At 38.7% G+C, this 25,755-nt stretch overlaps 1 protein-coding gene across 3 annotated transcripts in view; it reads right to left on the bottom strand.

The window, feature by feature from the left end:
* Positions 1-5,533, bottom strand: part of NPHP3 (nephrocystin 3) — a 40,948-nt gene extending 35,415 nt beyond the window's left edge. The window contains exons 1-3 of one of the 3 annotated variants that reach the window (XM_072792755.1): positions 5,054-5,533; positions 3,148-3,273; positions 2,435-2,585 (exon numbers count right to left, since the gene is read on the bottom strand). In XM_072792755.1, coding sequence (XP_072648856.1) covers positions 2,435-2,585; positions 3,148-3,273; positions 5,054-5,464 — 688 coding nt within the window. In that variant the 5' untranslated portion in view covers positions 5,465-5,533. The remainder of the gene's footprint in view (positions 1-2,434; positions 2,586-3,147; positions 3,274-5,053) is intronic. The other 2 variants (XM_072792756.1, XM_072792754.1) reach the window with 2 other exon arrangements.
* Between the last annotated feature and the right edge of the window lie 20,222 nt (positions 5,534-25,755).

Below are 25,755 nucleotides of genomic sequence, written 5' to 3'. Positions count from 1 at the left end.
ATTATCATCTCAAATTCAGAGGGGATTAAAAAGAGAAAAATGAAAAGAAATAAAGAATATAATAACCAAAGGAACTATAACAACAGAGGCAGTTAAAAATATCCCCATACAAAAATTCTAAACAACGTTTTTAACTTTATGGTTTAGGTATCATCATAAAATTGGAAGATGAGAATTTCAAAGGAAGATCATTACTAGCACACCTATAATTAAGATTGGTAATTCATTTGGATATAAGCTAAGGATGTAAAAAGTACAACCTCTTTAACCGCCCAGAGTAACAAAATTAACATCGGAGTCAACAGGTACTTACAAAAATCTTGATTTTTTTTTTTAAGATTTACTATTTATTTATTTGAGAGAGAGAGAGAAAGAGAGAGAGCTTGCACATGCTTGTGCACCTGTGAGTAGGGGGAGGGGCAGAGGGAAAGTGAAAGAAGCAGACTCCCTGCAGAGCATGGAGTCACACATGGCACTTGATTCCAGGACCCTGTGATCATGACCTGAGCTAAAATCAAAAGTACAATGCTTAACTAAGCCACCAAGTCGCTCCTTGATTTTTTTTTTTAATAATTTGTATTTGTCAGAATATCTACATGGAATCCTTTTTTTTTTTTTAAGATTTTTTATTCATTTATTCATGAGAGACACACAGAAAGAGGCAGAGACATAAGCAGAGGGAGAAGCAGACTCCCTGCAGGGAGCCTGACATGGCACTTGATCCCCAGACCCTGGATCAGGCCCTGAGCCAAAGAGAGACGTTTAACCACTGAGCCAATCAGGTGTCCCTCTACATGGCATCCTTGACTAAGTATGAGTATATTGTAACGGGCTCAATCTCTGGCAAAAATAAGATTATCCGTAAGGCTTTAAATGTGAAATGAGTGATGTTCCCTCAAGCATTCTTTCTTCATGTTTAAATCAAAATATGGAAACAAGGAAATATTACCTTGTTCTTATTCATTTGCCAAGGCAATTACAATATAATAGTTTCAAAACACTGTACATTTTAACATATGTCATCACTGATATAACCACTAAGACTAATGTGGGGGCATAAGAGCCTCCTATTCTCCACTCAAAGCCAATAACAATCACTTCATTTTTTTCCCCCTTAAAGTCAGTAATAAAAATCTTTAGATGCTGGTCAGATTCCAATGGGTTCTAAAATGCAAATTAAGAGGCAATTATCAGATGCCATATTTTACTTCAAAATCAGTTTGTAAGATAAAATGCACAGGGCACCTGAGTGGTTCAGTCTGTTAAGCATTAGACTCTTGATTTTGGCTCAGGTCATGATCTCAGAGTCATGAGATCGAGGCCTAAGTTGGGCTCCAGGCTGAACATGGGACCTGCTTAAGATTCTCTTTCCTTCTGCCCCTCCCTCCCCACTCACATGCTCACATGCTCTTTCTCAAAAAAATAAAATAAAATAAAATGCAGTTTCCTATAAATGAGAGAGTGACAGCAATTTTCCCACTGTATCTACAATAGAATCTTTTTCATTTTTCAGTATCAATCACAGTTTATTAATATTTTCTTGGAACATGGTAGACCCTTTCATTCTAGGACTCCAGGTTTTTCTTTATTTCTAGAAAAAAAATGTTTTGTATGTTTAATTATAAAATTAAAGCTTTTTGAATAGTTTATGAAACTACTGGAAGCCACTCAGCAAAATATCATGCAGATATTTATTCAAATGGACAGTTGCAAAGAATATATCATTACATGGAAAAGTAATGTGACAGAGACTATGAACTGTCTTCAATATCCATCCTTCCTTTCTTCCTTTAGTAACAGAATTTCAAACTTAGGTGACTCTCCTAATGATTACACTTTCCACTCTTTCTACCTGTAGTTCTGGCCAATGGGGTTTGAGGAGTAATATGTATACCTTTCAGATTGTGCTTTCAAGGAGAGGAACGTATTCCCATCCTTCCTCCCTCAGCTAAAATGTAGATGTCATGGCGAGACCTGGAGGAGCTGTCTTTTTTTTTTTTTTAATATTTATTTATTTATTTATTCATGAGAGACACAGACTGAGAGAGGCAGAGATACAAGCAGAGGGAGAAGCAGGCTCTTTGCAGGGAGCCCAATATGGGACTCCATCCCCGATCCCAGGATCAGGACCTAAATCGAAGGCAGGCGTGCAACCCCTGAGCCACCCAGCCGTCCCTGGAGAAGCTGTCTTACACCAGGAAGAGAAATGCTATGGGGGAGGCTGGTGGGGCAATGAGACAGAAGGAAACCTGCCTCCTAACAATGTCATGGACTTTACAGAAAATTGCTGTTATAACAGCTGAGAAAGGAGGAGAAAGTACAACTCTATTTATAAAGAGCAACCACTTATAACTAAAAGGATTCAAAGTTGGCTCTACGATATCATCACACTTATATTGAAGGCTCAAATATTATACATAGGAAGCAAATTTACCAGTAACATCTGTACAGTTGTCATCTGAATCAGACTCTCCAGGATCAAATACTTGGATGCCCTGAGCCTGGAGCCTCTGAAGTTTGCTCTCCAACTCTCTCTTAGCCCTCAGTAAGTCCTGAATTTCATTTTCTTTGGTCTCCCTAAAAATCTTTAAAAGACAAATGTTAATTTTGAAACCTTTTCTATCATCAGAGGACTGTGTCATCAACTCTTAACAGAAAAATCTTTCATTCATAAAACCAACATTCATTTGGTCCCTGATCTTTTTTGTAGGATAAATAGCCCAAGTACCTCACTGTTTTGTAACTGAAACCCACTGGAATTTGGGCAGGTGCCCTGTCTGTGGCATGGAGCTGTCTTGTGCACTGGTGATGTTTAGCAAATTTGTCCCCTTCCCATTAGATGCCAGTAATGCCTTCCCATACAAAATATCCCCAAATATTTCCAAATGCCTTTCCCTCCATATGGAAATATTTTTCCCCCTCCCCCCAAAGCCCTATTGCAATGCTCACTTTTTTACTTTCTCCTTGAAGTGATCTCAAGTTTACCAGGTCCAACACAAAAATGTAAGAAGTGTTCTACTCTATTCTTAGAACCTTCAAGACGTCTACATCATTCACTTCTACTTATTCATGCAGCATTATATAAACTTTTAAAATATGTTCTTTTTATTCTATTTCACTTTGGGGGTAAAAACGTAAGGAATTTACCTTGAATTGCCTTTTCACTTTATCTCTATCATGTTCAAATGTCGCTGCCCTCTCCATTGCTTGGTATTTTGCTTCTAAAGCACTTTCCTTTTCCCGAAGTATTTTCTGGTAAGTTTTTTGAAGGGCCTGAAATAATTGACCTTGTTATTTCTAACAAAAATAGTATTCCTCTCAAATTTTACATGATCTTACTACATATTACATATATATCTTAGAATCTACTATTATCAATATCTTAGAATTGTAACAATCTACTATTATCAATAACTACATATTGCCATTTTATTCAAACATGTAATAAAAAATGCAAATATGCTTGAACTGTAGCAAGTGAAGACATTTCAACATTAAACTTAATGGAAATTAATATTTTTTCTTTGAAATCTTAATGTTTTCTTAATCTTCCCTATGTCTCAGTTTTCCCATCTGTAATAGAACAAAAAGTATAATTTGTAAGGCTTAACTTGAAGGATAATTAATTCTGCATGACTATGCACTCCTTGGCTCCATGTCTTTTTTATTTTGCTATCCCCAAAACCCTCTTGGTGCCAGATACATTGAAGGCCTCCAGTAAATATCTAACTAAATGGATTAAATAAATACAGAAGAGTTTCTTTAGTGCCTAGATATGTGAGAAAGGAATCAAAAGGGCTACATAAAAAAGGGAGTGGGGCAGGTGAGTTAAGAAATCAGTTTAGGCCCCAAGCGAATGTTCCCTCAAATTAAAATGCTGAGCGTTGTCTACTCAACTTTCAAAACTACTACATAGGGTACGAGGAGGAACCTGAGACTGTGACATTTGTCAGCCCTTAACAGCACTCTGCCCTGGTTGATCCAGCCTTCTTTCCTATCTCCATCTCACAGTCATTTCCAATGTGCAGTGTCCACTGGACAATGGCTTGGGTGCATGAAATCAGGTATCGGAGATGTGTTAAGTCCATTTTACACATGCAAGTTGCATCAAGACTGCCCAGTAGGAAAATTGGTAAGACCACAAGTAGACTGCTGACAAGGAGTTCTTCCCTGATAACAGTGCTAATTATACAATAGCTAATGGGGGTGAAGGTGGCTAGAATGCCTCTTCTAGGATGAAAAAGGCTCTCATCAGAAAAATCGGCCTGAGATATTTATTCAATTTCTACTGTGATGAGCCCAGGAACACGGGGTGTCTAGAAGTTTCTTCCACAGTTAACAAAACAGTAAAACCACAACCCTCACAGAGACCCAAAACTGATGGCGCAAAGTCTTACCACTGTGCTCACAGAAAAGCAACCCTTTGATTTATATACTATTTTGATGAGTCAAAATACATCTGCTATAGGGAGCCTATGCAATCATTGATTTTTGAGTAATCAAATGGATTAAGGGAATTTGGCTACACCTAGGGAATGTTTTCAATCACAGCAGTTTAAGATGGTCAAAATCAGGTTTCCATAAAAATTCACTTCAACTATTAAAACTCAAAAGCTTCATAGAAAGAAACTGAGAGGTATGTAAAATTTAAAGGTGGGGGGGCAGCGAGGAGTGAAGTTAAAAAATCCTAGGGAAAGTCTGAGGAGTTGCTTCGACAGGGGTCACCAAAGTCTTTTGTGTGTCCGTGTGCTCTGGGTTGACCTACTTGCCCTGGAGTCCCCTGCAGACTGGCCTTTGCTGCTTCAGGACACTTTCAAGCTAATTGCTTCAAAGTGAATGCATGAACCAGAAACACAAGAGGGGCGGGGTTAGTTAAGGAATCAGTTTAGACCCCAAGAGGCTATGTCCCCTCCAATTGAAACGCAGAGCGGTTTCTACTCAACTTTCAAGGCCGTTCGGCTTGGAGAGGGGACAGGATGGACCAAGGACCGGGCCAGCGTCCAGACGCACCCAGCGGCGAGCGCGCATGCGCGGACCTTGCCCGCGGCCGTACCTGCAGCTCCGCCCGCAGCCGCTTGTTCTCCGTGTCCAGCTTGGCCTCGCGGCGGCCCATGGACAGCAACTCCTGGTTCTTGCTGACCCGGAAGATCTCGTATTCCTTCTTGAGCCGCTCGTATTCGGCTGCCGCGTACTCCAGCTCCGGCACCGATGAACCCGTAGACTTAAAGCTAGCCCCCAGCAGCCCGCCTCCTCCCGCCCCGCGGGTCAGCGACCCCGGCCCGGCCCCCGCCCCCGCCGCCGCCGCCGCCGCCGCCGCCCCCCCGCGGCGGAACGAGCTGCGCAGCAGGCGGGCCTTGGGCTTCACCTCTACCGGGATCTCGCAGGCCTCGCCGCCGCCCGCCCCATAAGTGTCCTCGATCACCTCCCCGCCTGCGGGGCTCACTAGCGACGAGGCGGTCCCCATCACGCTCGTGGCCGCCCCCACTACCCAGCGGGGGACCGGGAGGGGGCGGATCGCCGCGAAAGAGACGGGGCGGGGCAAGTAGGGGCGGGGCGGGGCGGAGCGCAAGGAGGGCGGGGCGAGCGGCGTGAGACGGGTGGGGCGGGCGCTCGCAGGGGCGGGAGAGAGCCCAAGGGGGCGGGGCACCGGGACCCGGCGGGAAAGAGCGCAAGGAGGGCGGGGCGGAGCGCAAAGAGGGCGGGCGAGCGGCGTGAGACTTGGGGGGGCAAAGCACGGGGGCGGGAGGGAGAGCTCAAGGGGGCGGGGCGGGGCGGGGCGGATGGGGCGGGGTGGGGCGGAGAGCAAGGAGGCGGGGCGAGCGGCGTGAGGTGGGTGGGGCGGGGCAATAGCGCGGGGCGGGGCGGGGAGGATGGGGCGGGGCGGGGCGGAGCTCGGGGGCGGGGCGAGCGGCGTGAGACGGGCGGGGCGGGGCGGGCCGAGCCGAGCGCCCCGGGGCCCCCGCGGGAGCGGCTCGGGTACCTCCTCGTAAGTCAGGGGCTCCGGGCGCGCGCGCTCGGCTCCTGCCAGCACCTGTCCCCGCCGGCGCCTCCTGACGGGCGCGAGCCTCCCCGTGAGCCCTAGCTTGGGTCCCCTGTTGCTCCACCTTTGCGACTGCGGTTTCTTTCCTGCTGCCGCCCCGACCCAGGGTCCCCTCCCCAAGGCAGCTGGCAAACCTGAGAGGGGTGTTGAGCGCGCGTGTGCGCCTCTCGCTCGAGGTCCCTCACATGCAGGTGGTTGGAACGACCAGCAAGACGTAGTCCCAGCTAAGAAACAGCTTTTAGCCTTTACAGCCTGAGAACACCAGGGACGATCTTAGACAAGGCGAGGTTTTGTTTTTGTTTTTGTTTTTTTTAATTTTTTTTTATTTATTTATGATAGTCACACACAGAGAGAGAGAGAGAGCGAGAGAGAGAGAGGCAGAGACACAGGCAGAGGGAGAAGCAGGCTCCATGCACTGGGAGCCCGACGTGGGATTCGATCCCGGGTCTCCAGGATCGCGCCCTGGGCCAAAGGCAGGCGCCAAACCACTGCGCCACCCAGGGATCCCCTGTTTTTGTTTTTTTTCCTAACAACGAACTCTAGAGCCTGAACCCCAGAGAACTGTGGGGCATCTCACCAAATAAGGGGAAGGAGAATTACAGGATTGGGGGCAAGGATGGGCTTTAGGTGACAGGAAAAATTTTAAAAGATGCGGAAACCGTTTTAGACTTTAAAGTTAGGGAAGGGGTAGCGTTGACATCTTTCCTTTTACACTGTCTTGTGATCTTGGACCTGCAACTGCCCGCTTGGGCCTCCAGCCTCTCCAGGTTTGTAGGCCTGGGAGAGAAGACAGGAAAGGCGTTGATGGACATTCCTGTGACCTGGATGTTGGTGCTCATTGGACTTGGTAAACTGCTAAAGTTGGCCTTTTTTCTCATTGGTATTTTTGTAAGTTCTTCAAAGACCCTTCTCCCGTCAATGAAAACCTCTCATCGTCGTTTCCCTTGACCCAGGCTGGTGCAGCTGTGTTCAGGCTGTTGCTTGCTCCCTCCCTAGCTGTAAGGAAGGAATCCAGTGATACATTAAGCATCCTCTCTGCTGATGTTTGCTCAGATCCAAGATAATCCCCTGGTTCACTCGCCTTTGAGGCCCACAGGTGTTACAGCTCAGGTTTCCTGGGAAGCAGACTCTGAAATGGAGATAACCATGCAAGATGTTTATTAGGGAGTGCTTTTGGGATCAGCACCTATGAAAAGGAAAAGAAGCACAATCATATAGCAGCAGAAGTTAGGGTTTGCTGCAGTCTCCGTGGAGGCCTCAGCCAATCTTCAGAGAGTTCTGAAGCTGGGATGATGCTACAGAGTTGTCCTAAGTTGGGGTGCAGGCCGGAGCTTTATACCCTTATACCAGCAAGTCATCAGCTATCTCTCTTCAGCCAAAGCAGTTCCCATGGGGACTGATGGTTGAGGGCTGTCTGCTGGCATCACTTCCAGTGGCTGGAGGAACAAGTCTTTTGGTCATCACGACATCTACCACAGTAAGAAACACAACACAGTCTTTGCTCTAAAGAACTCTGGGGGGGATCCCTGGGTGGCGCAGCGGTTTGGCGCCTGCCTTTGGCCCAGGGCGCGATCCTGGAGACCCGGGATCGAATCCCACGTCGGGCTCCCGGTGCATGGAACCTGCTTCTCCCTCTGCCTGTGTCTCTGCCTCTCTCTCTCTCTCTCTCTCTCTCTCTCTCTGTGTGACTATCATAAATAATAAATAAATAAAAAAAAAGAAAAAAAAACAAAGAACTCTGGGAATGCAGGCCAATTATCCATCAAAGTACCTAGTCATCCTTTATCTTACCCTTTAGATTTTCAACAGGAGGAAGTCAGACACCAGGCCATTACGTTCTTCAAACTCCAGGACACACATTATCTTCAGGTAGTCTCTTGAGATTAAGGGAAACATTCCAACTCTCACCGTATCCAGGAACTCTCTTGATTTTGACTCAGGTCATGATCTCAGGGTCCTGGGATAGAGCCTCCAACTGTGCTCCACACTCAGCAGGGAGTCTGCTTCCCTCTGCCCCTCCCCCTAATCACTTGCGCACAAGTATGCACTCCATCTCTTTCTAAAAATAAATAGATCTTAAAAAAAAAAAAAAAGTTCCCTGATCTCTATCTTCCAATTCTTGTACTCTCAATGTGGACCAGTGCTTTAAAGATCACCCATCAGGTTTCTGACCACCTCCTTTGCAAAATTCTGCATCTTAATCTTGCACCTCCTTTAGAATGTGCCTCAGTTGAAGTCTTGCATTATTATGCTTGCATAATAAAATAAAAAGCCATCACCCATCCCCTCTAAAGCAGTAACAAACTACACTAAACTTTCCACAGCTTGTGGAGTAAATTCAGATCCTGCAGCCTGTCATTGAGTGCCCTAAAGCAATGAATCTCTCCTTTCTCCACTTCTCCTCTATCCAGTAACATTCCTCTACTCAAGTGACTACATCCTAGTCAAGCTGATTTTCTCCTCATACCAATATGGTTTCTATTTCCTTTCAGTACCATCTGCCAAACCCCATCTCTTTCAACATATGCCTTCTTTCTCTAAGAAACTTTCCCTGGATAATTATACCTTTTGAGTTTATCACATCAATAGTTTCAATTCAATAATCCCTGCCTACTATATGCAAAGTACCATACTTAACTGTTTTCCTGACCTTGTTCTCCATTGTTGTGTCTATCAATTTTGTTTTTTTGGCATTTGTTTTTGTTATTGTTGTTATGCCATTTGTTGGTTAGATTCATCTCTGCAACTCTTATTGAACTCCTGCTGAAAACATGTTTCAGAAAACAAATGACCGATGACCCAAAGAGATGAGATTTGCTGAGATCAAGGAGAGTTTTCCCTATATAGTGATTACTAGCTGCCTTTCTCATCAAGGACACGAGGTATAAGTTCAGCATGCATACTGACCTTGGATAACTGTTGTTCAATGCCTAAGTGACCTAACTGGGTGAGCTCAGAGGTGATCAGATCTAGAGTGCTAGCAGTTACTCAGGATAATAGTGTGGTTGGTTTTAATGAATTTCCTAATCCTAAAACATCACAGAATTTAATGTTCAGACTAATATCCAACCTATAATTTGTTTCCCTTCTATATGCTGGATTTAATGCACATACTGCAATCTGCATTTTGAAAGGATAACTTAGAATACAGAAGTATGGTGAGGAATAAAGTCTCTGGCAGACAGCTTATGGCTAATTAAAGATGACTGCAAAAATCTTTTAACACTACTTTCATTGACAGGTGAAGCTTGTGGTCAGGACAGGCTATATAATTTGTAGGACTCACTGTAAAATGAAAATGTATTGCCTTTTATTAAAAAATTATAAAGAACTTCAAGATGGCAACAGAGCATTAAACGAAGCATGGGGCCCTCATGTGCTGAGCACTTGGGGTTCTTCAAGAGTTGCACATCCATGAGTCTAGCCTATTTATGACTCCTCCCCTTGAATCTGGTTGAGCTCAGTTATTGCTTTAACCAGTAGACTGTGGTAGAAAGGACATTGTGCCAGTTTCTGAGCCCAGGATTTGAAAGAATGGCAGCTTCCACTTCCCGTGTCTTGGAACACTCCCTCTGGGATCCTTGAGTTGCCATATAAGGAGACCTCACTTAAGTTTGCCAAACTAGAGAAGTTATATGTGGACTTTCTAGGCAATAATCCCAGTAGGGCTCAGCCTTCCAGCCAAGGCCTGTGAAGTGAAGCCATATTGGACTCTCCAGATCAGTTTATTTGCTAGCTGGATACCACAAAGTGACTTCAGTCAATGATAAGGAGAGCAGAAGAATCATTCATGATCTCTACCCAAATGCCCAATCCACAAAACCATGAGATATAATAAAATTGTTGTTAGTTTAAGCCACTGAATTTGGGGATGATTTATTCTCACACTTGGAAGAAGAGAAAAATTTCCCCACATTTGGTCAAAGTAGTTTGTAAAATTAACACTGCCACCTTTTTTTAAAAAAAATGTGATTTGTAGAGTAAATAGCATTTGTGGCAGTTTGTGTATACTTGGTCCCCAGACTATGAATCTCAGAATGACTTGGGACGCTTGTTAAAAATTAAGATCCACTGAATTTTAATTTCTGAGACTGGAGCTTGCAAATTTGCATGTTTTGTTAGCTTCCAGGTGATATTTACATACTTTAAGCTCTTAGAACCAGTGAAATTGTATAAAAATTATGGCAGGGAATGACCTAATTCCTTACTACTGAACTTGTGTCTATGGACAGCAGAATCAGCATCACTGCAAAGCTGGTTAGGAGTCAGATTCTCAGGTGCCATCAGAGATGTACTGACTCACAATGTGCAGATTAAGAAGATCCCCAGGTGATTTGAATATACCTTAAAATGTGAAAAACACTGCTATAGAACAATGATTCTTAACCTTGGTTGCACATTACAATCACTTGGAGAACTTAAAAAGTACAGCTTACTTCCTGGGCCTCTCCCCAGAACAATTAGGTCAAAATCTCCAGGGGTGGTGGCCATCAGTTTTTAAAAGCTCTTCAGAGGATTTTAATCAGTAGTCAAGGGGGGAAAGCCAATGGTTTCATCCCTGCTGTCTCCTGGTTGCCAACATGTGTGCAATCCCCCTTGGTAACTGTCTTGGCATGTGTTTGCATACATCTAGATTCCTATTAAAGCTGTCTTTACTTTCCTCTCACTATGATGATAGTGAGTGCACATATGATTTTGACCATATTGCTAGTATTGTACTTCACTTTTGGAGTTAGACATGGCATCACAAATGGTCAGTATGTCCCTGAAAAAAATCCAATTGGAAATGCTACATGGAGTAATAGTGTTTGGAGAGAAAGCAACTTTACAGAAGGAAGGGATTCTCACTCTCATTAAAATTGCCAACCTTCTTGCAGGCCATTTAACTCTTCTCTGTCCTACCAAGTGAATTCTGATTCTTTAAGTCCCTTGTTACAAAGTCTATATGTACAACTCTGATTTCAGGAACTAATTAACAATGGGGAGCATCTAATCTGATTAAAGATCTGTGATTTAACATTTTTACCATTAGGGGGCAGTATAACTCAGTAAAAATTAATTTGGTTGGTAATTTGTATAAATAAAAAAAGTTCTCTTTTTCATATGAAGGTAGAAATTTTAAAGAATTCAGTCCAACTGTTGTTGTTTTCAGTAGTGATCATCTACATTGCCTTACTTAGTTCCTGTCGCAAGTAATAACATGACTCTGGAAATTAGTCTTGAAACAAGACGAGAGCAGAGGTTGGCAAAAATTTTCCATAAAGAACCAGATTCTATTTTTTTTATAAATGTATTTTTTATTGGTGTTCAATTTGCCAACATATAGAATAACACCCAGTGCTCATCTCTTCAAGTGCCCCCCTCAGTGCCCATCACCCAGTCACCCCCCCCCCCACCCACCTCCCTTTCCACCACCCCTAGTTCGTTTCCCAAAGTTAGGAGTCTCTCATGTTCTGTCTCCCTTTCTGATATTTCCTACTCATTTTTTCTCCTTTCCCCTTTATTCCCTTTCACTATTTTTTATATTCCCCAAATGAATGAGACCATGTAATGTTTGTCCTTCTCCGATTGATTTATTTCACTCAGCATAATACCCTCCAGTTCCATCTACATCAAAGCAAATGGTGGGTATTTGTCATTTCTAATGGCTGAGTAATATTCCAGTGTATACATATACCAGATCTTCTTTATCCATTCATCTTTTGATGGACACCGAGGCTCAAGGACCAGATTCTAAAGACTTTACTTTCTGTGGGACATTCAATCTCTGTCTTAATTACTCAACTCTGCCATTATAGCTTAAGAGCAGCCATACAGAGACATAAATGAATGGGCATGTCTGCATTCCAGTTAAACTTGGTTTACAAAAACAGGTAGCAGGGCAGAATTGGCTTGAGGGCTGTATTCGGCTGACCCCTGAACTAGAGGGGTAATTTTCAAACCTGGATAATTTTCAGAAATACCTGGGGAGGTATTTCTGAACACATTGTTTCTGAACAATGTGGAGATATTGTTTCTGGGGGTATTCTGAATACATTGTTAAAAATGTAGAGTCCTGAACCCCACATCAAATTATCTGTGGATTGGGCCCAGGCATCTAAATGTCTCAAGTCCCTACATGATTCTGAAGCAAATACTTATTTAGTAACCATAATGCCAAAATAAAGTTAATTGCCTTTTTTGGGAATTTGAAGGTCCTCTCTGGCATTTTATAACATTTTCAGTATCTGAATAACTACCTATGTTGTAAAAGACATAAATGTAGAGTTTAGGCTTAGATTATCCTATAGGTATAATCAAAGCACATCAGTGAAGTTCTCATTTCTATGTAAATGTTTGTATTAAGCCATTGATTTCACCGTGGTTTTGTACCACAGCACGTTAGCCCGTCCTGACTGATAGAGGGGCATACTGAATTAATCTGAACAGGGAAGTGGGGAGATTGAAGAAAATGGAACAAGTAGAAAGAAGAGCATAGAGGTGGTGGAATGTGGTGCAGTATCTCCCCAAAATGTCCTAAATCTTCCAGAAATTTACAACCTCAGAGAAAATTTGCTGTGATTGAATTGATTTTTTTTTTTAAAGAAATTGTTGAAGGGGAGGAGTTTAGTGACTGAGTACAAAGGTGAAACAAAGAACACACACAGATGCAGTGGGCCGGGAAGTTAGGTAAGAATATTTTAGATTAGAGTATCCGTTCTTCATGAGGTACGTTCTCTGAAGATAGGGTTGCCCTGGGCTTTTTCCCTTGGACTGAGCAAATATATGGATGTATAGAAAGACATGCTTAAAAAAGAGTTGCAATAGGTTTTCTCAAGAATATGATAGCAGTATATATTTACTATTGGTTCTAAAGCAGACCGCACATTTTGGACATTTGTTTAACAAGTAAAGTGGTTCTATTTTTCTGGAGCAGAAGCAGCCTGGGGGTACAGAAAGCCATTTATTTCTTGCTTGCTGAAAAATGTCCCTTTGTTTCTCAAGTTCAGGGCTGTTCTTCCTCCCCTACTCCCACCCTCACATTCAGCCGTGAAGTCAATCATAACCTTAATTTTTTTTTATGGAACCACCCATTTCAAATCAGGCAGCCAGTGTCTACTTCAGACTGTCATTAGTGACTATGACTTCTTACCCACACTTGTGACCCACATGCCAGGAAGCCGGCATGAGCCAGACTTAATCAGCTCCCATGAAGAAGAAATGCAGTCTTTTCTCTACTGTATAAATTTGAAAAGGATGTACCTTTTCTGACTTAAGTCAGACACTAAGGAAAGTCAGCTGAGACCTGTAGTTGTAAGAAGAAAAACTTTGTTTTCTCACAAGTTACTATGGATAAAAATGGCAAGTTTTAACTTTCAGAGTTTAAAATATAGGAGAGTTTATCTTTTATATAAGATTTATTCATGGTTATAAAATTTTACTAACTCTTATAATACTAATGGGAGTTTTTATATTTGAGTTATAGCCTCAATCTATAAGTGAGTTATGTTCCAATGATTCATCTAATAATCTGATATTTAGAATTTGAAGCATATTTTCCTCGAGAAACAATGTTAGACAAAGTGGTTATTATTTCAGCTTGGCACACAGATTTCTATTTATGCTAAATGCAGAATAAAAATAATTCAAATGTCATTGTAATATGTATTCTATGGAACCATGCTTTCAGCATTTAACTCAGATTATCTGAGAACACATTCATCCTTGGGCTGTAAAATCTTAGATATCACCCTTGCTCATATTTGTGGCCTGTTAGATGCCATGAAGAAGATAATTACAGACAAAAATTATAATAGAGTGGAAATACATGAAATAGAGATTGGAAAAACAATAGAAAAGATCAACAAAATGAATGGTTGGTTTTTGAAAAGATAAACAGCATTGAAAATCTTTAACTAGACTAATAAAAAAGGAGTCTCAAGTGCCTGGGTGGCTCAGTTTGTTAAGCATCTGCCTTCAACTCAAGTCATGATCCCAGGATCAAGTCCCACATCTGGCTCTCTGCTCAGTGAGGAGTGCTTCTCCCTCTGCCCCACCCCCTCTTCTTGTGCATACTCTTTCTCTCTCTTTTAAAAATAAATAGATAAAATCTTTTTTAAAATTTTTAAAAAGGAAAAAGGAGACTCAAAGAAAACAGAGAAAAAGCTCCTTGACATTGGTCTTGGCAGTGATTTTTTTTTTTTTTTGGATATGACACCAAAATCACAAGCAACAAAAGCAAAAATAAACAAGTGGGATTACATCAAATTAAAAAGCTTCTATAGGGCAGCCCCGGTGGCTCAGTGCTAAACAGCACAGCCTTTGGCCCAGGGCGTGATCCTGGAGACCTGGGATCGAGTCCCTGCATGGAGCCTGCTTCTCCCTCTGCCTGTGTCTCTGCCTCTCTCTCTCTCTCTCTGTGTCTCTCATGAATAAATAAATAAAATCTTTTTTTTTAAAAAGAACTAAAATATAAAAATATATATAACTTATATAACTCAGTAGCAAAAGCACCAAATAATCCAATTTTAAAATGGGCAAAGGACATGAATAGATAATTTTCAAAAAAAAGACATACAAATAGTCAATAGATGCATAAAAAGGTGTTCAATACCACTAATCATAGAGAAATGCCAATCAAAACCATAATGAGACATCACGTCCCACTTGTTAGAATGGCTGTTATCAAAAGACAAGGAGTAATAGGTGTTTTCAAGGATATGGAGAAAAGGGAACCCTTTTGCCCCATTGTTGGTGTTATGGAAAACAATATGGAGTTTCCTAAAAAAAATTAATAGAACTACCAGCAATCCCACTTCTGGGTATATATCTGAAGGAAATGAAATCACCATCTCAAAGAGAGAATCTGCACCTTATGTTATTGCAGCATTATTCATAATAGCCACTACATGGAAACAACCTAAATGGATGGATGTTGATGGATGAATGGATAAAGAAACTGTGGTATATGTACGCAGTGGAATATTATTCAGCCTTTAAAAGGAAGTCCTGCCATTTGTGACAACACAAATGAACTCTGAGGGCATTATATAAAGTGAGAGAACCCAGATGCAGAAAGACAAATAGTGCATGATCTTATATATGGAATCTTAAAAAGTTGAATTCACAAAAGCAGAGAGTGAAATGGTGGTTACCAGAGGTGGGGAGGTAAAGGAAATGAGGAGATGTTGGTCAAAGGAGATAAACTTTGCATTGTAAGATGATTAAGTTCTAATATATGTGGTGACTAGTTAAAATATTGTATACTTGAAATTTTCTAAGAGAGTAGATTTAAATGTTCTTACCACACACACACAAATGGTAACGATATGAGGTGATGAGTGTGTTAACTAACCTTATTGAGGTAGTCCTTTCACAATATGTATGTATATCAAATCATCACATTGTATACCTTAAATTTACACAATTTATTTGTCAGTTATATCTCAATAAAATCTGAGAAAAATGAGATTCTACTATAAACTCATTCCAAATAGCTAAAAACAAAACAAAACAAAACAAAACAAAAACAAACAAACAAAAAAAAACAGTTCTAAGTGTCACCAGGACAAGAATTTGGAATAACTGCAACTCTCCTGCACTGCCTGAGGGAGTATAAATTGACACAAGCACTTTGAAAAATTGTTGGGTAGTATCTTATAAAGCTGCACATCCTACCTATCCTAGTTGTAGGCATAATCTTTATAGAAATGCACCAAAAGACACGTATAACAATGTGAAGAGTAGTATTACTCATAACCACTCAAGTTCCCATCAACAGTAAAATGAACAAATATATGGTGGTATATGGTCCCAAAGGAATACTACACAATAATGAAATGCATAAATTATGTCAGTAGGCAGTAACATGGTTACATTTCACAAATGTTGGACAAAAGAAGCAGACACAAAAGAGCTCATGTTTCATGATGTCATTTATAGTAAATTCCATAGTAGGCAAATATAGTTTATGATGGTAGAGGTCAGAGTAGTAATTTCTTTTGGCAAGAGGGAGAGAGTCTGGGGCCTTCTAGGGTGCTGATAGTGTTCTATCTTTGATCTCTTATTTGATCTCGAAGGTGGTAACATGAATTGTTCACTTTATAAAAATTAGCTGAGATTTATACTTAAGATTTGTGCACTTTTCTGTATATCTGCTATATTTTAATAAAGAAAGTTCTTAAAACAAAAAAAAGAGGACACTTATAACCACGGGTCGAAGTGGGCACATTCCATTGTCTGACACACATGCTCCAGCAGGGAGGGGACCTGGAAGAGGGGAGAGGAATTAAGTTGTCATATAGTTTCCATTATTTAGATTCTAGCAAGATCTTGTGCAAATTATTTGACTTCTTGCACTTTAGTTTCCTCATTTGAAAATGAAGATAATAGAAATTCACTTCATAGCAGGTCTAGACAGCCAAATGAATAGTCTAGAAGTGTTAGAACTTATTATATCTTGTCCCTCAGGGATCCAGAAGCACACTAGCTAAATTCTCTAAGTAACTTAGTAGGGTGATCCCAAAGAAAATTTGACATGCCTGACAGATATATTTCAGTCTCTGAAGGCTATTTGGACTGACAGACCAAGATGTAGCCTCCCTGTGATATCTGCATCCTTAAACACATATCACCACTGTCCTAAAATCAGTGTCTCTTGACTATTTTTGTGGCTGTTAAACTGTAAACCAGTCAACATCATTCCAAGAAGAGACTCTGTTAGATTCTGAGGTTAAGAAGCAGGAAATGCCAGATTTCTTTTTAGGAGCATCTGAGTTATCTTCCATATATCAGTTTTTCAGAAGACAACAGATTCGTAAATTAAATTGAACCAAACCAAACCAAAATCCACAAAAACCGCTACCGTGAAAATGGAGGAAAGGTTTATTTTTCATGGTGAGGAAACATAACCATTTTAGTCTTGACAAATCATTACTTGGCAGCACAAAATTATAGGGTATATAGCAAATAGGGAATAGTTTGCTAATCACTTTTTATTACCTGTAATTAATGTTTTGTCCACTCCTGTTGGACTCAGAGGGTTTCCCCAAAACTGTGCCTTTGGCTTTTCTTCCAGTTTATTTGGGTTTTGAGTGGCCCCATCCTCAGCCACTCAAAATGTAGCTGCAGTCTGTGTACGAGTGACATTTAAATCTATCCTCCCACTCTTGAACTTCTCTCTGTCCATCTTTACATTTTTGTCCATTTTGTCAAGTGTACTTCCACTGGATGCTCATTTGCAATTCAAATTATACCTGGGGAAAGCTCATCTTCTAATCTTTTTCAGAAAAGCATAAGCCACAGTCTTTTTTCTTACAACATTTAATCTTCAAATCAGGCAATTCAGTAACATTTATGACCTACCAATAGGGTCTCCCCACCTTCACAAAGCCAGTTATGCAAATTTACATGATTCTGTCACTAGGAATTTTCCAGAGATTCAGGTTCACTGTCCTTGCCTTACCCTATGCCTCCTACAGGTTAATTTTGATCCTTGGTGATTATCCATAATTTCCCTTTAGAATAGTTTAAAAATACGACCTAAGAAAAAACTTAAGATTCATTAAAATCCATTCTTGTCTTTCTCCAATACATACTATTTGTTATTTAGGATTATTCACTTTTTCACTAGAGGATTTTAGATTTTTATGCTATCTTTTTCATCTTTGTGGTTTTAGAGCCACAATAATATTGCCCAGAATAATGGAGCTATATTTCTACCATAGTATGCTCTCCAGCATTGGTCCTTTCCAGTTATTCCCTGAGACTTTCCAAAACTTTGGCATAGTGGAAGGAATAAAAGGAGGCAGTGAGCCATGCCAGGGTTGGAATCCCACATCTCTGAACCTTGCTTCTGTTAGTCTTTTCTTTTTCTTAATAGTAAAATGGAGTTGCCTCATAGACTGGCTGTAAGAATTAAATTTGGTTTCACGGTAGTGACTGAGCTTTATCTAGTATGATCCCTACTGACTCAGCAGTAGCTTCTTTCTCCCTCACCTCCCTCACATCTGGGAACTAAACCCATTTCCTGAAAGTGAAAAGGTTGAAGTTCAGAGAGAAGTAGTCTCATTAATAAAAATGAATAAACATATAATTGTTACTTCCATGCAATTCATTTATAGGGAAAGCTCACCTTTGTGAAATACCTCCCAAACACCAAAAGGAGAAAAGTGGCATCCCCAAAACATCCTTGCATTTTCCATGGCCAACATTGACCTGAGTCATGAGAGTGCATCCAAGGTCTCTATGAAGATCCTATGTAATATTATGTTGGGCATTGGCTTCCAATTTTACAAATTAGGAAAGCCTGGACAAGGCAGAAACACTGGCAGTAGTGAAAGTAGCAATTGTGGCCTAAAGTTAATGAAGGAAGTAGGAAAACTAAAAAACAAGAGAATTTTTTTTAAAAGGAGTAAATTTTTTTTTGAAAAAGGAGTTTATTTTAGCTCTCCTGTAGTCCCTGAGAGCATTGCAGGATAGTATAATAATCAATGACTAATAATCACTGATTCTTTAGTTGTCAATAAAAGCACAACTCTGTTGTTGTGAGTTTAAATATATTGGAAAGTGTGTAATAGGTTTTTAAAAAAATTTCTGTGCTAAGTAGTTAATATGTTTTCTTTAAAAAGGTAGTGACCTTCATCAAGAAATTTCAGTTATCTTGAATTTTTGGTCATCTTATAATAATAATAATAATATATTATATTATATTATAATATATATAATATATTATTATATATATTATTATATAATAATACCAACATTCTCTTTTTTTAAACTAACATTTTATTTTAAATAATTGTATTCATGTAATACAAGGAACACACAATTTGAGAGTTCTGCTGATAATGTGTTTCCTGCTCCAAGCTCTGAAACTATTTTTTGATGAGATCTTCATTCTTTGGTCAGTGGGAAGATTTAAACATTATTCATTTGCACAGGCAAAGATCATAGACCCTCATTTTAAGATTTCTTAGGGGGTGTTTGTGAAGAATTTCTTAAGATGTCTTCCTATTTTTATTTATTTTATTTTTTTGATGTCTTCCTATTTATATTGGTCTTGTGTCTGGTAGCTTGGAGAAATACTGAGATCAGCATCTTACAGAAATGACAAATTTCCTGAGACTTTTTTCTTCCATCTCAAAGTATTCTCTTTGTGATTCTAGATCAGTGGTTTATTATAAAAAGATATACCTCGGGAATAGCCAGGTGAAAGAGATGCATAAGGCAAGGTATGTGGGAAGCAATGTAGAGTTTCCGTCCCCTGGCCAGGCATGCCACACTCTTTAAATCTCTATGTTTTCAACATCCCTGAAGTTCCCAATTATCTTGAAATTTTATATGTGGAACACCTGTGATATCAGTTACTTCCACTCATGCCTCTGTTGTGTGTGTGTACATACAAACACATAATTCTCTTTAAAAGATTTTGTTAAAATATATTCATTTAAAGGTGTCTCCTCTGAGCTACTTTGGGAGATGTAGTTACTAAGAGTATAAAAATTCTTAAGTCTAGTATGGTTTTGAGCATTGCTGCAGTAAGCTTTCAGAGGACAAAATCACATCTATAAAATACTGTTTTCTTGGATTATGAACAAACATCCTTCAAGTAAATTAGATCCTTCGATAAAATTTCAGGTTTCCCATCATCTCCTAAAAAGTGATTTTTGTCACTCTTCCTTCTGCATTAAATTATGCTGAATGTTTCAGCCTCTTAGAGTAAATTGGCTTCCCCAGAACTACCTGTGTTTTTGAAATTACTTTTCTTTCTGTGGAAGTAATTTCTATACATTATTGAACCCTATCACAAAGTTTCTATCCTGGGTAATTTTTCTTTATCCTGGGTAACTTCATAGATTTAAACACAGTAATTTCAGAAGCCAAATATAAAATTAACAGTATTTTTTTGTCAGTACTCATGACTTAATTAAAAGTGTTCCTCTCTCTCTCTCTCTCTCTCTCTCTCTCTTTCCCCATCAAAATAAGCCAAAGACCTCTATCTATCTCCAGATTGTGGAGTTCTACTTCTATTCAAAAGGTGGAAATATATACCTGTCTTGTCTTCATTTAGATTAATGAGGTATTTTAAGCTTATTCTGTCTCTCCATATGAGCTTGTTAAGTGTACATGTATATATCAATCGTTCAGTGGTTGCTCCAAACATTTCAGTATAGGGATCCCTGGGTGGTGCAGCGGTTTAGCGCCTGCCTTTGGCCCAGGGCATGATCCTGGAGACCTGGGATTGAATCCCACGTCGGGCTCCCGGTGCATGGAGCCTGCTTCTCCTTCTGCCTATATCTCTGCCTCTCTCTCTCTCTCTCTCTGTGACTATCATAAATAAATAAAAATTAAAAAAAAATAAAAATAAACATTTCACTATGTACCCTTGGTTTATTAGAGTTTATCATGAATTAGAACTTTTAGCACTTCTCAGATAATGCAATTATTTAAAAACTTAAACTTCGTTTGTTCTCCTTCAACTTTTGTGTTTCTGTTGTGCATTTTATTTTTTATTTTTATATACTTTTAAAATCCTATGATGTAATTATTTTTCTATTGTGGATATTTATTCATATTTTGCCACTTTTACCTTTTCTTTTGCTCTTCATTTCTTGGTACATTCTCTGCTTCCATCTGAGGTCACTTGAAAAATTCCCTTTGTATTTTCTTTTATGGAAAGTCTGCTGGTGACAAATTTTCTCCATTTTTGTTTGTCTTAAAACATCTTTATTTCATTTTCTTTTTTGAAGGATATTTTTATTGAATTATATAGTTTATTGAGTATATGATATTTATAGGATTGTAGGCTGGCAGCCTCTTCTTTCAGCGTCTTAAAATGTGTTATTCCACTGATTTCTACATTCACTGTGTATGTTTGGTAGTCAACTGTAAGTCTCACTGCAGTTGAGCCCTTGAAGATAACATCCACCTGTGTCTGCCCCACATGGCTGATTTTTAATTTTCTCTTTATTTTTCATTTTCAATAATTTGGCTATGAGTCTTTAAAAAAGATTTATTTATTTGAGAGAAAAGGAAAGTGCAAGAAGTAGGGGTAGAGGGAGAGGGAGAGAGAATCTCAAGCCTGATGCAGGGCTTGATCTCACAACCCTGAGATCACGACTTGAGCTAAAACAAGAGTTGAAGTTTTTCTTTGTTTGGGTTTGTTTTCCACACTGCTTGGGATTTTTACAGTTTCTTGAGCCTAAATCTTGATGTTGATCATTTTTACAAGTTCTCAACCATTCTTTGATTCAAATATTGTTTAAAAAATAAAACAAACCCCCCCACAAATGTTTTTACCAAATCTTTCTTATTATTATGGTTCTTTGATTAAATATGTATTTGACCTTTTGATGTCATCTTATATGTATCTTATCTGTTTTCTGCCTTTTCCATTTTTAAATTCTTCCTGTATTTCAGTCTGGATATTTTATACTAAACTATCTTCACTTTCACTAATCTTCACATATACTGAATTTAATCTGCCTTTAGAATCATGCTTAATTTTTGTAATTATTCATTTAGTGATTTTTGCTTATTTATACAAGAATTTTATTTTAATTCCTTCAGGTAGAGTCCAGTCCTTTCATAAAAGTCTCCATATTGTCATCTATTTTCTTGAACATATTAGTCTCCTAGAAAACTCACTGGACCAAAAGACTTTAGTAGAAAATAAATCTGCTGAAAGATGACTGCTGCCCTGGCCTATTGAATCTCATTTCTACAAGTGGGAACACTAAACACAAGATATAAAGGTTAGAAGTAATGAGAATTATATATAGCAAAGGGAGGATGACCTGCATTTGTGATATAAAATGGTTATAGAATTTAAATGCTGAATAAAACTTTAGTGATAATGTCAGCTAAACCCACCATAGAGTCTAATGTCTTGTAACTAGTGAATGCTCTTGGTAAGTCTATATAATGAATGCATCTTCTGGATGAGTAAATCAAGCCTAGATGACCTGCCCAAGAAACATTATGAAAGCATAGCTAAAATGGAGCTCAATTCAGGAGAATGTCACAGAATCGTCATCTCTATAAGTATGTTCCTTTGACACATGTCATTTTCCTTTGCTTATTAGATTTTTTATTATAAAAATTTAAAACATATACAAAGTAAACAGAATGATTTATTTTTGCACTGTAATCTCATGAACCAATCACCAAAGTTCAAAAATGTTCAACATTCTAATTATTATTTTTCTATAATTTTTGTTCTATTGATTCCTCTACCCATTCACCAACTCCTGATTTATAATTTTATTTTTTTACAAAATTTTGAGGTAGAATTTACAAAATTTTCTTCTATGGTTATCACTTTCTGTATTCTGCCTAAGAAATCTTTGTCTAGTCTCAGGTTATGAAAATATTCTCCTATGTTTCTTTGAAAGGCTTTATGGTTTTATTTTAATGTTGCAGTCTATGATCCATCTTAATTATTAACATATTTGAGGTCACACTGTGTATACACTCTTTCAACTTGCCCCCAGTATTTCATTAACCTTTTCCTATGTCACTGAAAATATTTTATGAAAAAATGTTAGGGGTCATATAATTTTCTGTCCTATGGGTCATAGTTTATTTAATGATTTATTTTTAGAACATTGTTCTCCTTTATTTTTTGTTATAAATAATTGTAATGAAAATGGGCTTTTTTGGCATATCTATGTGTATTTTGATAATCTTTTTTGGGTACATTACTAAAAGGGGAATTGCTGGGCCCAACAGGATGGAACATCTTTAAGATTCTTAATACACATCATATTCCCAAATTGCTTTCCAGGAAAGAATGTGATGACTTAAATTCCCTCCAGCAGTATATGAGAATAGCTATCTCACCATATCCCCCTCATTGAGTACTAGCCCTCTGTAAATCTTTTCTTTTGACATGTTAAGGAAGGTAGGTCTTGCAGTGTCAATTTGTATACCTTTCATTATTAATGAGTTTGAACTTTTTGAAATTTTTAAAAATTTAATTCCAGTATAGTTAGCATACAGTGTTATATTAGTTTCAGGTTTACAATATAGTGATTCGTCAATTCTATACATTACTCAGTGCTCATTGTAATAATTGTGCTCTTTAAAATGAGTTTAGACTTTTAAAATAGATTTATTAATTTTTCCCTTATTTTTAAATATCCAATTCATATTCTATGCTCACTTATTAACTCCTACCTTTATTTCCTATCAGTTTGTTCCAGGAATGTATATATTAAAGATAATATTAGTCTCTTGTTTTATTTTACTGTATGCTCATATTATTGTGAGTATTTGCTTATGATTTTTAATGTTGTTAGTGATTGTAGCCAAAATTTTTGTCAATACTATAAAGATATTTGGGAATATACCAATTAAAAAATTTAAGAGGCAGAGGGAAGGTAGTAGTAGTGAGTTAAGCATAATGGCTTTCACTGGGATGGCAAAGTAAGGGCTTTTACATTTGACATGCTCAGAGATTACTATGTATTCATGAGTAGGTCTCATGTTTATCCTCTGTTTGTTTCCTTATGTATAAAATATAGCTAATACTATATACCTATGGATTAATATTAAAAATTTATGTGAGCTCTGGATGATAGTATAGGATAATTAAATACCAAGTGTTATGCCTATAAGCTATTTTAGCTTACATATTGTGTGCGAGGTAGAGACCCATTTTCTTTTCTTCAAATATTTGTAAGAGATAAACATGTCATAAAATGCATCATTTCACTTTTATGACAAAAGTAAATTTATCATATTTAAGATAAGCAGTTCCCTAAAAGGAAAGATGTATCATTGGAAGCAGATTCAAATGCCATTGTATGTAATACCCTAGGAAAATTCCGGAAGAAAGAAAAGCCTTAATTAACGAAGAGGAATCATTCTAAAAACATGCTTAGTTTCAGATGCATCTTTGCTTTCTGAAATCTTACCATGAGCAGCTATTCCTGTGGTAGGTAATACCAGAATTCATTGATATTCATTATGGACTCAAACTATCTTATGTATATCCAATTGCCTCCTTTAAATTATGAAATAATAGTCTCATGGAGTTGTAGACTTCGAAGACTGGAAGACTCTCTTGTCTGGTTTTATTTATTTTGAGAACTGAGACCCATGGAGTTTTAATATTTTCTCAAGAACTAATATTTCCTAAAAACTAATGCTAGAGCCCAGAAATAAATAAGACTTGAAATCTTTTGCTTCTACTCTGGAATTTTTCCATAGCCCTATGCTGAGTAAAGAAAGTTAGAAGTAAATTTTAAAAAGCATAGCTACCTCAAAATGAAAAAACGGAAGGACATTTCAAAATTTATACTTTTTAGTCTAAGATCCATATGTCCAAGAGCCACTTTCTTTCTTGTTCTAAAGCAATGACTCTATTATTTCTATTATTTCTAATATAATAGGAAAGAAACTACCAAACCCTAGCATGTGTAAAACTGTGTGTTTAAAAAGAGATGCAGGGCAGCCCGGGTGGCTCAGCGGTTTAGTGCCACCTTCAGCCCGGGGCATGATCCTGGAGACCCAGGATCGAGTCCCACGTCAGGCTCCCTGCATGGAGCCTGCTTCTCCCTGTACCTGTGTCTCTGCCTCTCTCTCTCTCTCTCTCTCTCTCCTCCCTCTCTCTCTCTCTCTCATGAATAAATAAATACAATCTTTAAAAAATAATAAAAAATAAAAAGAGATGCAAAGGGGTGCCTGACAGGTTCAGTTGGTAAGAGCATGTGACTCTTGATCTTGGGGTTGTGAGTTCAAGCCCCATGTTGGGTGTAGAGCCAGCTTAAAAAAAGAGGTGCAAATTATAACTTTCAGAGAGTTTGCCATTTGGTTATAGAATGGATTCTGCTTTATAAGGTTTTCTCCCAGATGTCAGAAAGCAAAATTTTTGGAAGTATTTTCCATTTGCTACTAAGAAAAAATGTATACATCTGAAAACCTCTTTTAAATTTACTTCAGAGGAAAAAATATCTGCTGTAAAGACTCTTCAGCTTATTTGTGAAAAATGAATTGTCATTTCATTTTAGAACAAGGTAAACAAAGCCATAAAAAGCATTGCTCAGAACTGTCAGAGAGGCATACAGCTTTTAAATCAGAAGGAAAGCTCAATGCTGCATTTTAAGCCAGTGCTTTGTTATGGCAAACTAAGTAGTTGAAATGATGAATTAAAAAAAACAACATTCTAGTGTTACAGTGATAAACATGCTATCTAGACTCTTGTTAACTACTGCAGAGCGTGACGAATGGAACTGATCTGCTGACCTTTGTGAAATGAAGCCCTTTCTGTAGGCTCTGTGGAAAGCCTGTTATTATCTGGATTTATTTTAAGTTAGATGGACTGTTGTGTGGACAAAATATAGTTCTAGTAGCTATCAGTAAAAAACGCACCCAACTAGATGCTATTAATTTAGTTACTTCCCCTGCAAACATACTTCATGTGCACGTGAGTGTCTATTTGGACATATTGGAAGATAAGTGAGTCTGAAGCTTTTTGAGAATCTTTCTGAAAATGAATTGGTAAGTAAGATATTGAATATGGAATTTTTAAAGTACAGTCAATATATTTAATTCGGTGAGCCCAACTTAGCAAAGTTGCCCATTTTTTCCTGTCATACTCTTACAGAGCATCAAAGTATTCTAATTAGATTCTCCCAGAATAAACTACAGTGCCAATACTGGTAGTTACTTTTCTGGTTTATTGAATCAAGTGTCTACTGTTTGTGTTTTGAAAACTTGGGCCAGGGACCCCT

The sequence above is a fragment of the Canis lupus genome, chromosome 22 (assembly GCF_048164855.1).
Source record: "Canis lupus baileyi chromosome 22, mCanLup2.hap1, whole genome shotgun sequence".
NCBI lineage: Eukaryota > Metazoa > Chordata > Mammalia > Carnivora > Canidae > Canis > Canis lupus.
Note: the sequence above shows the minus strand (reverse complement) of the source record. Positions and strands in the feature narration are given on the sequence as shown.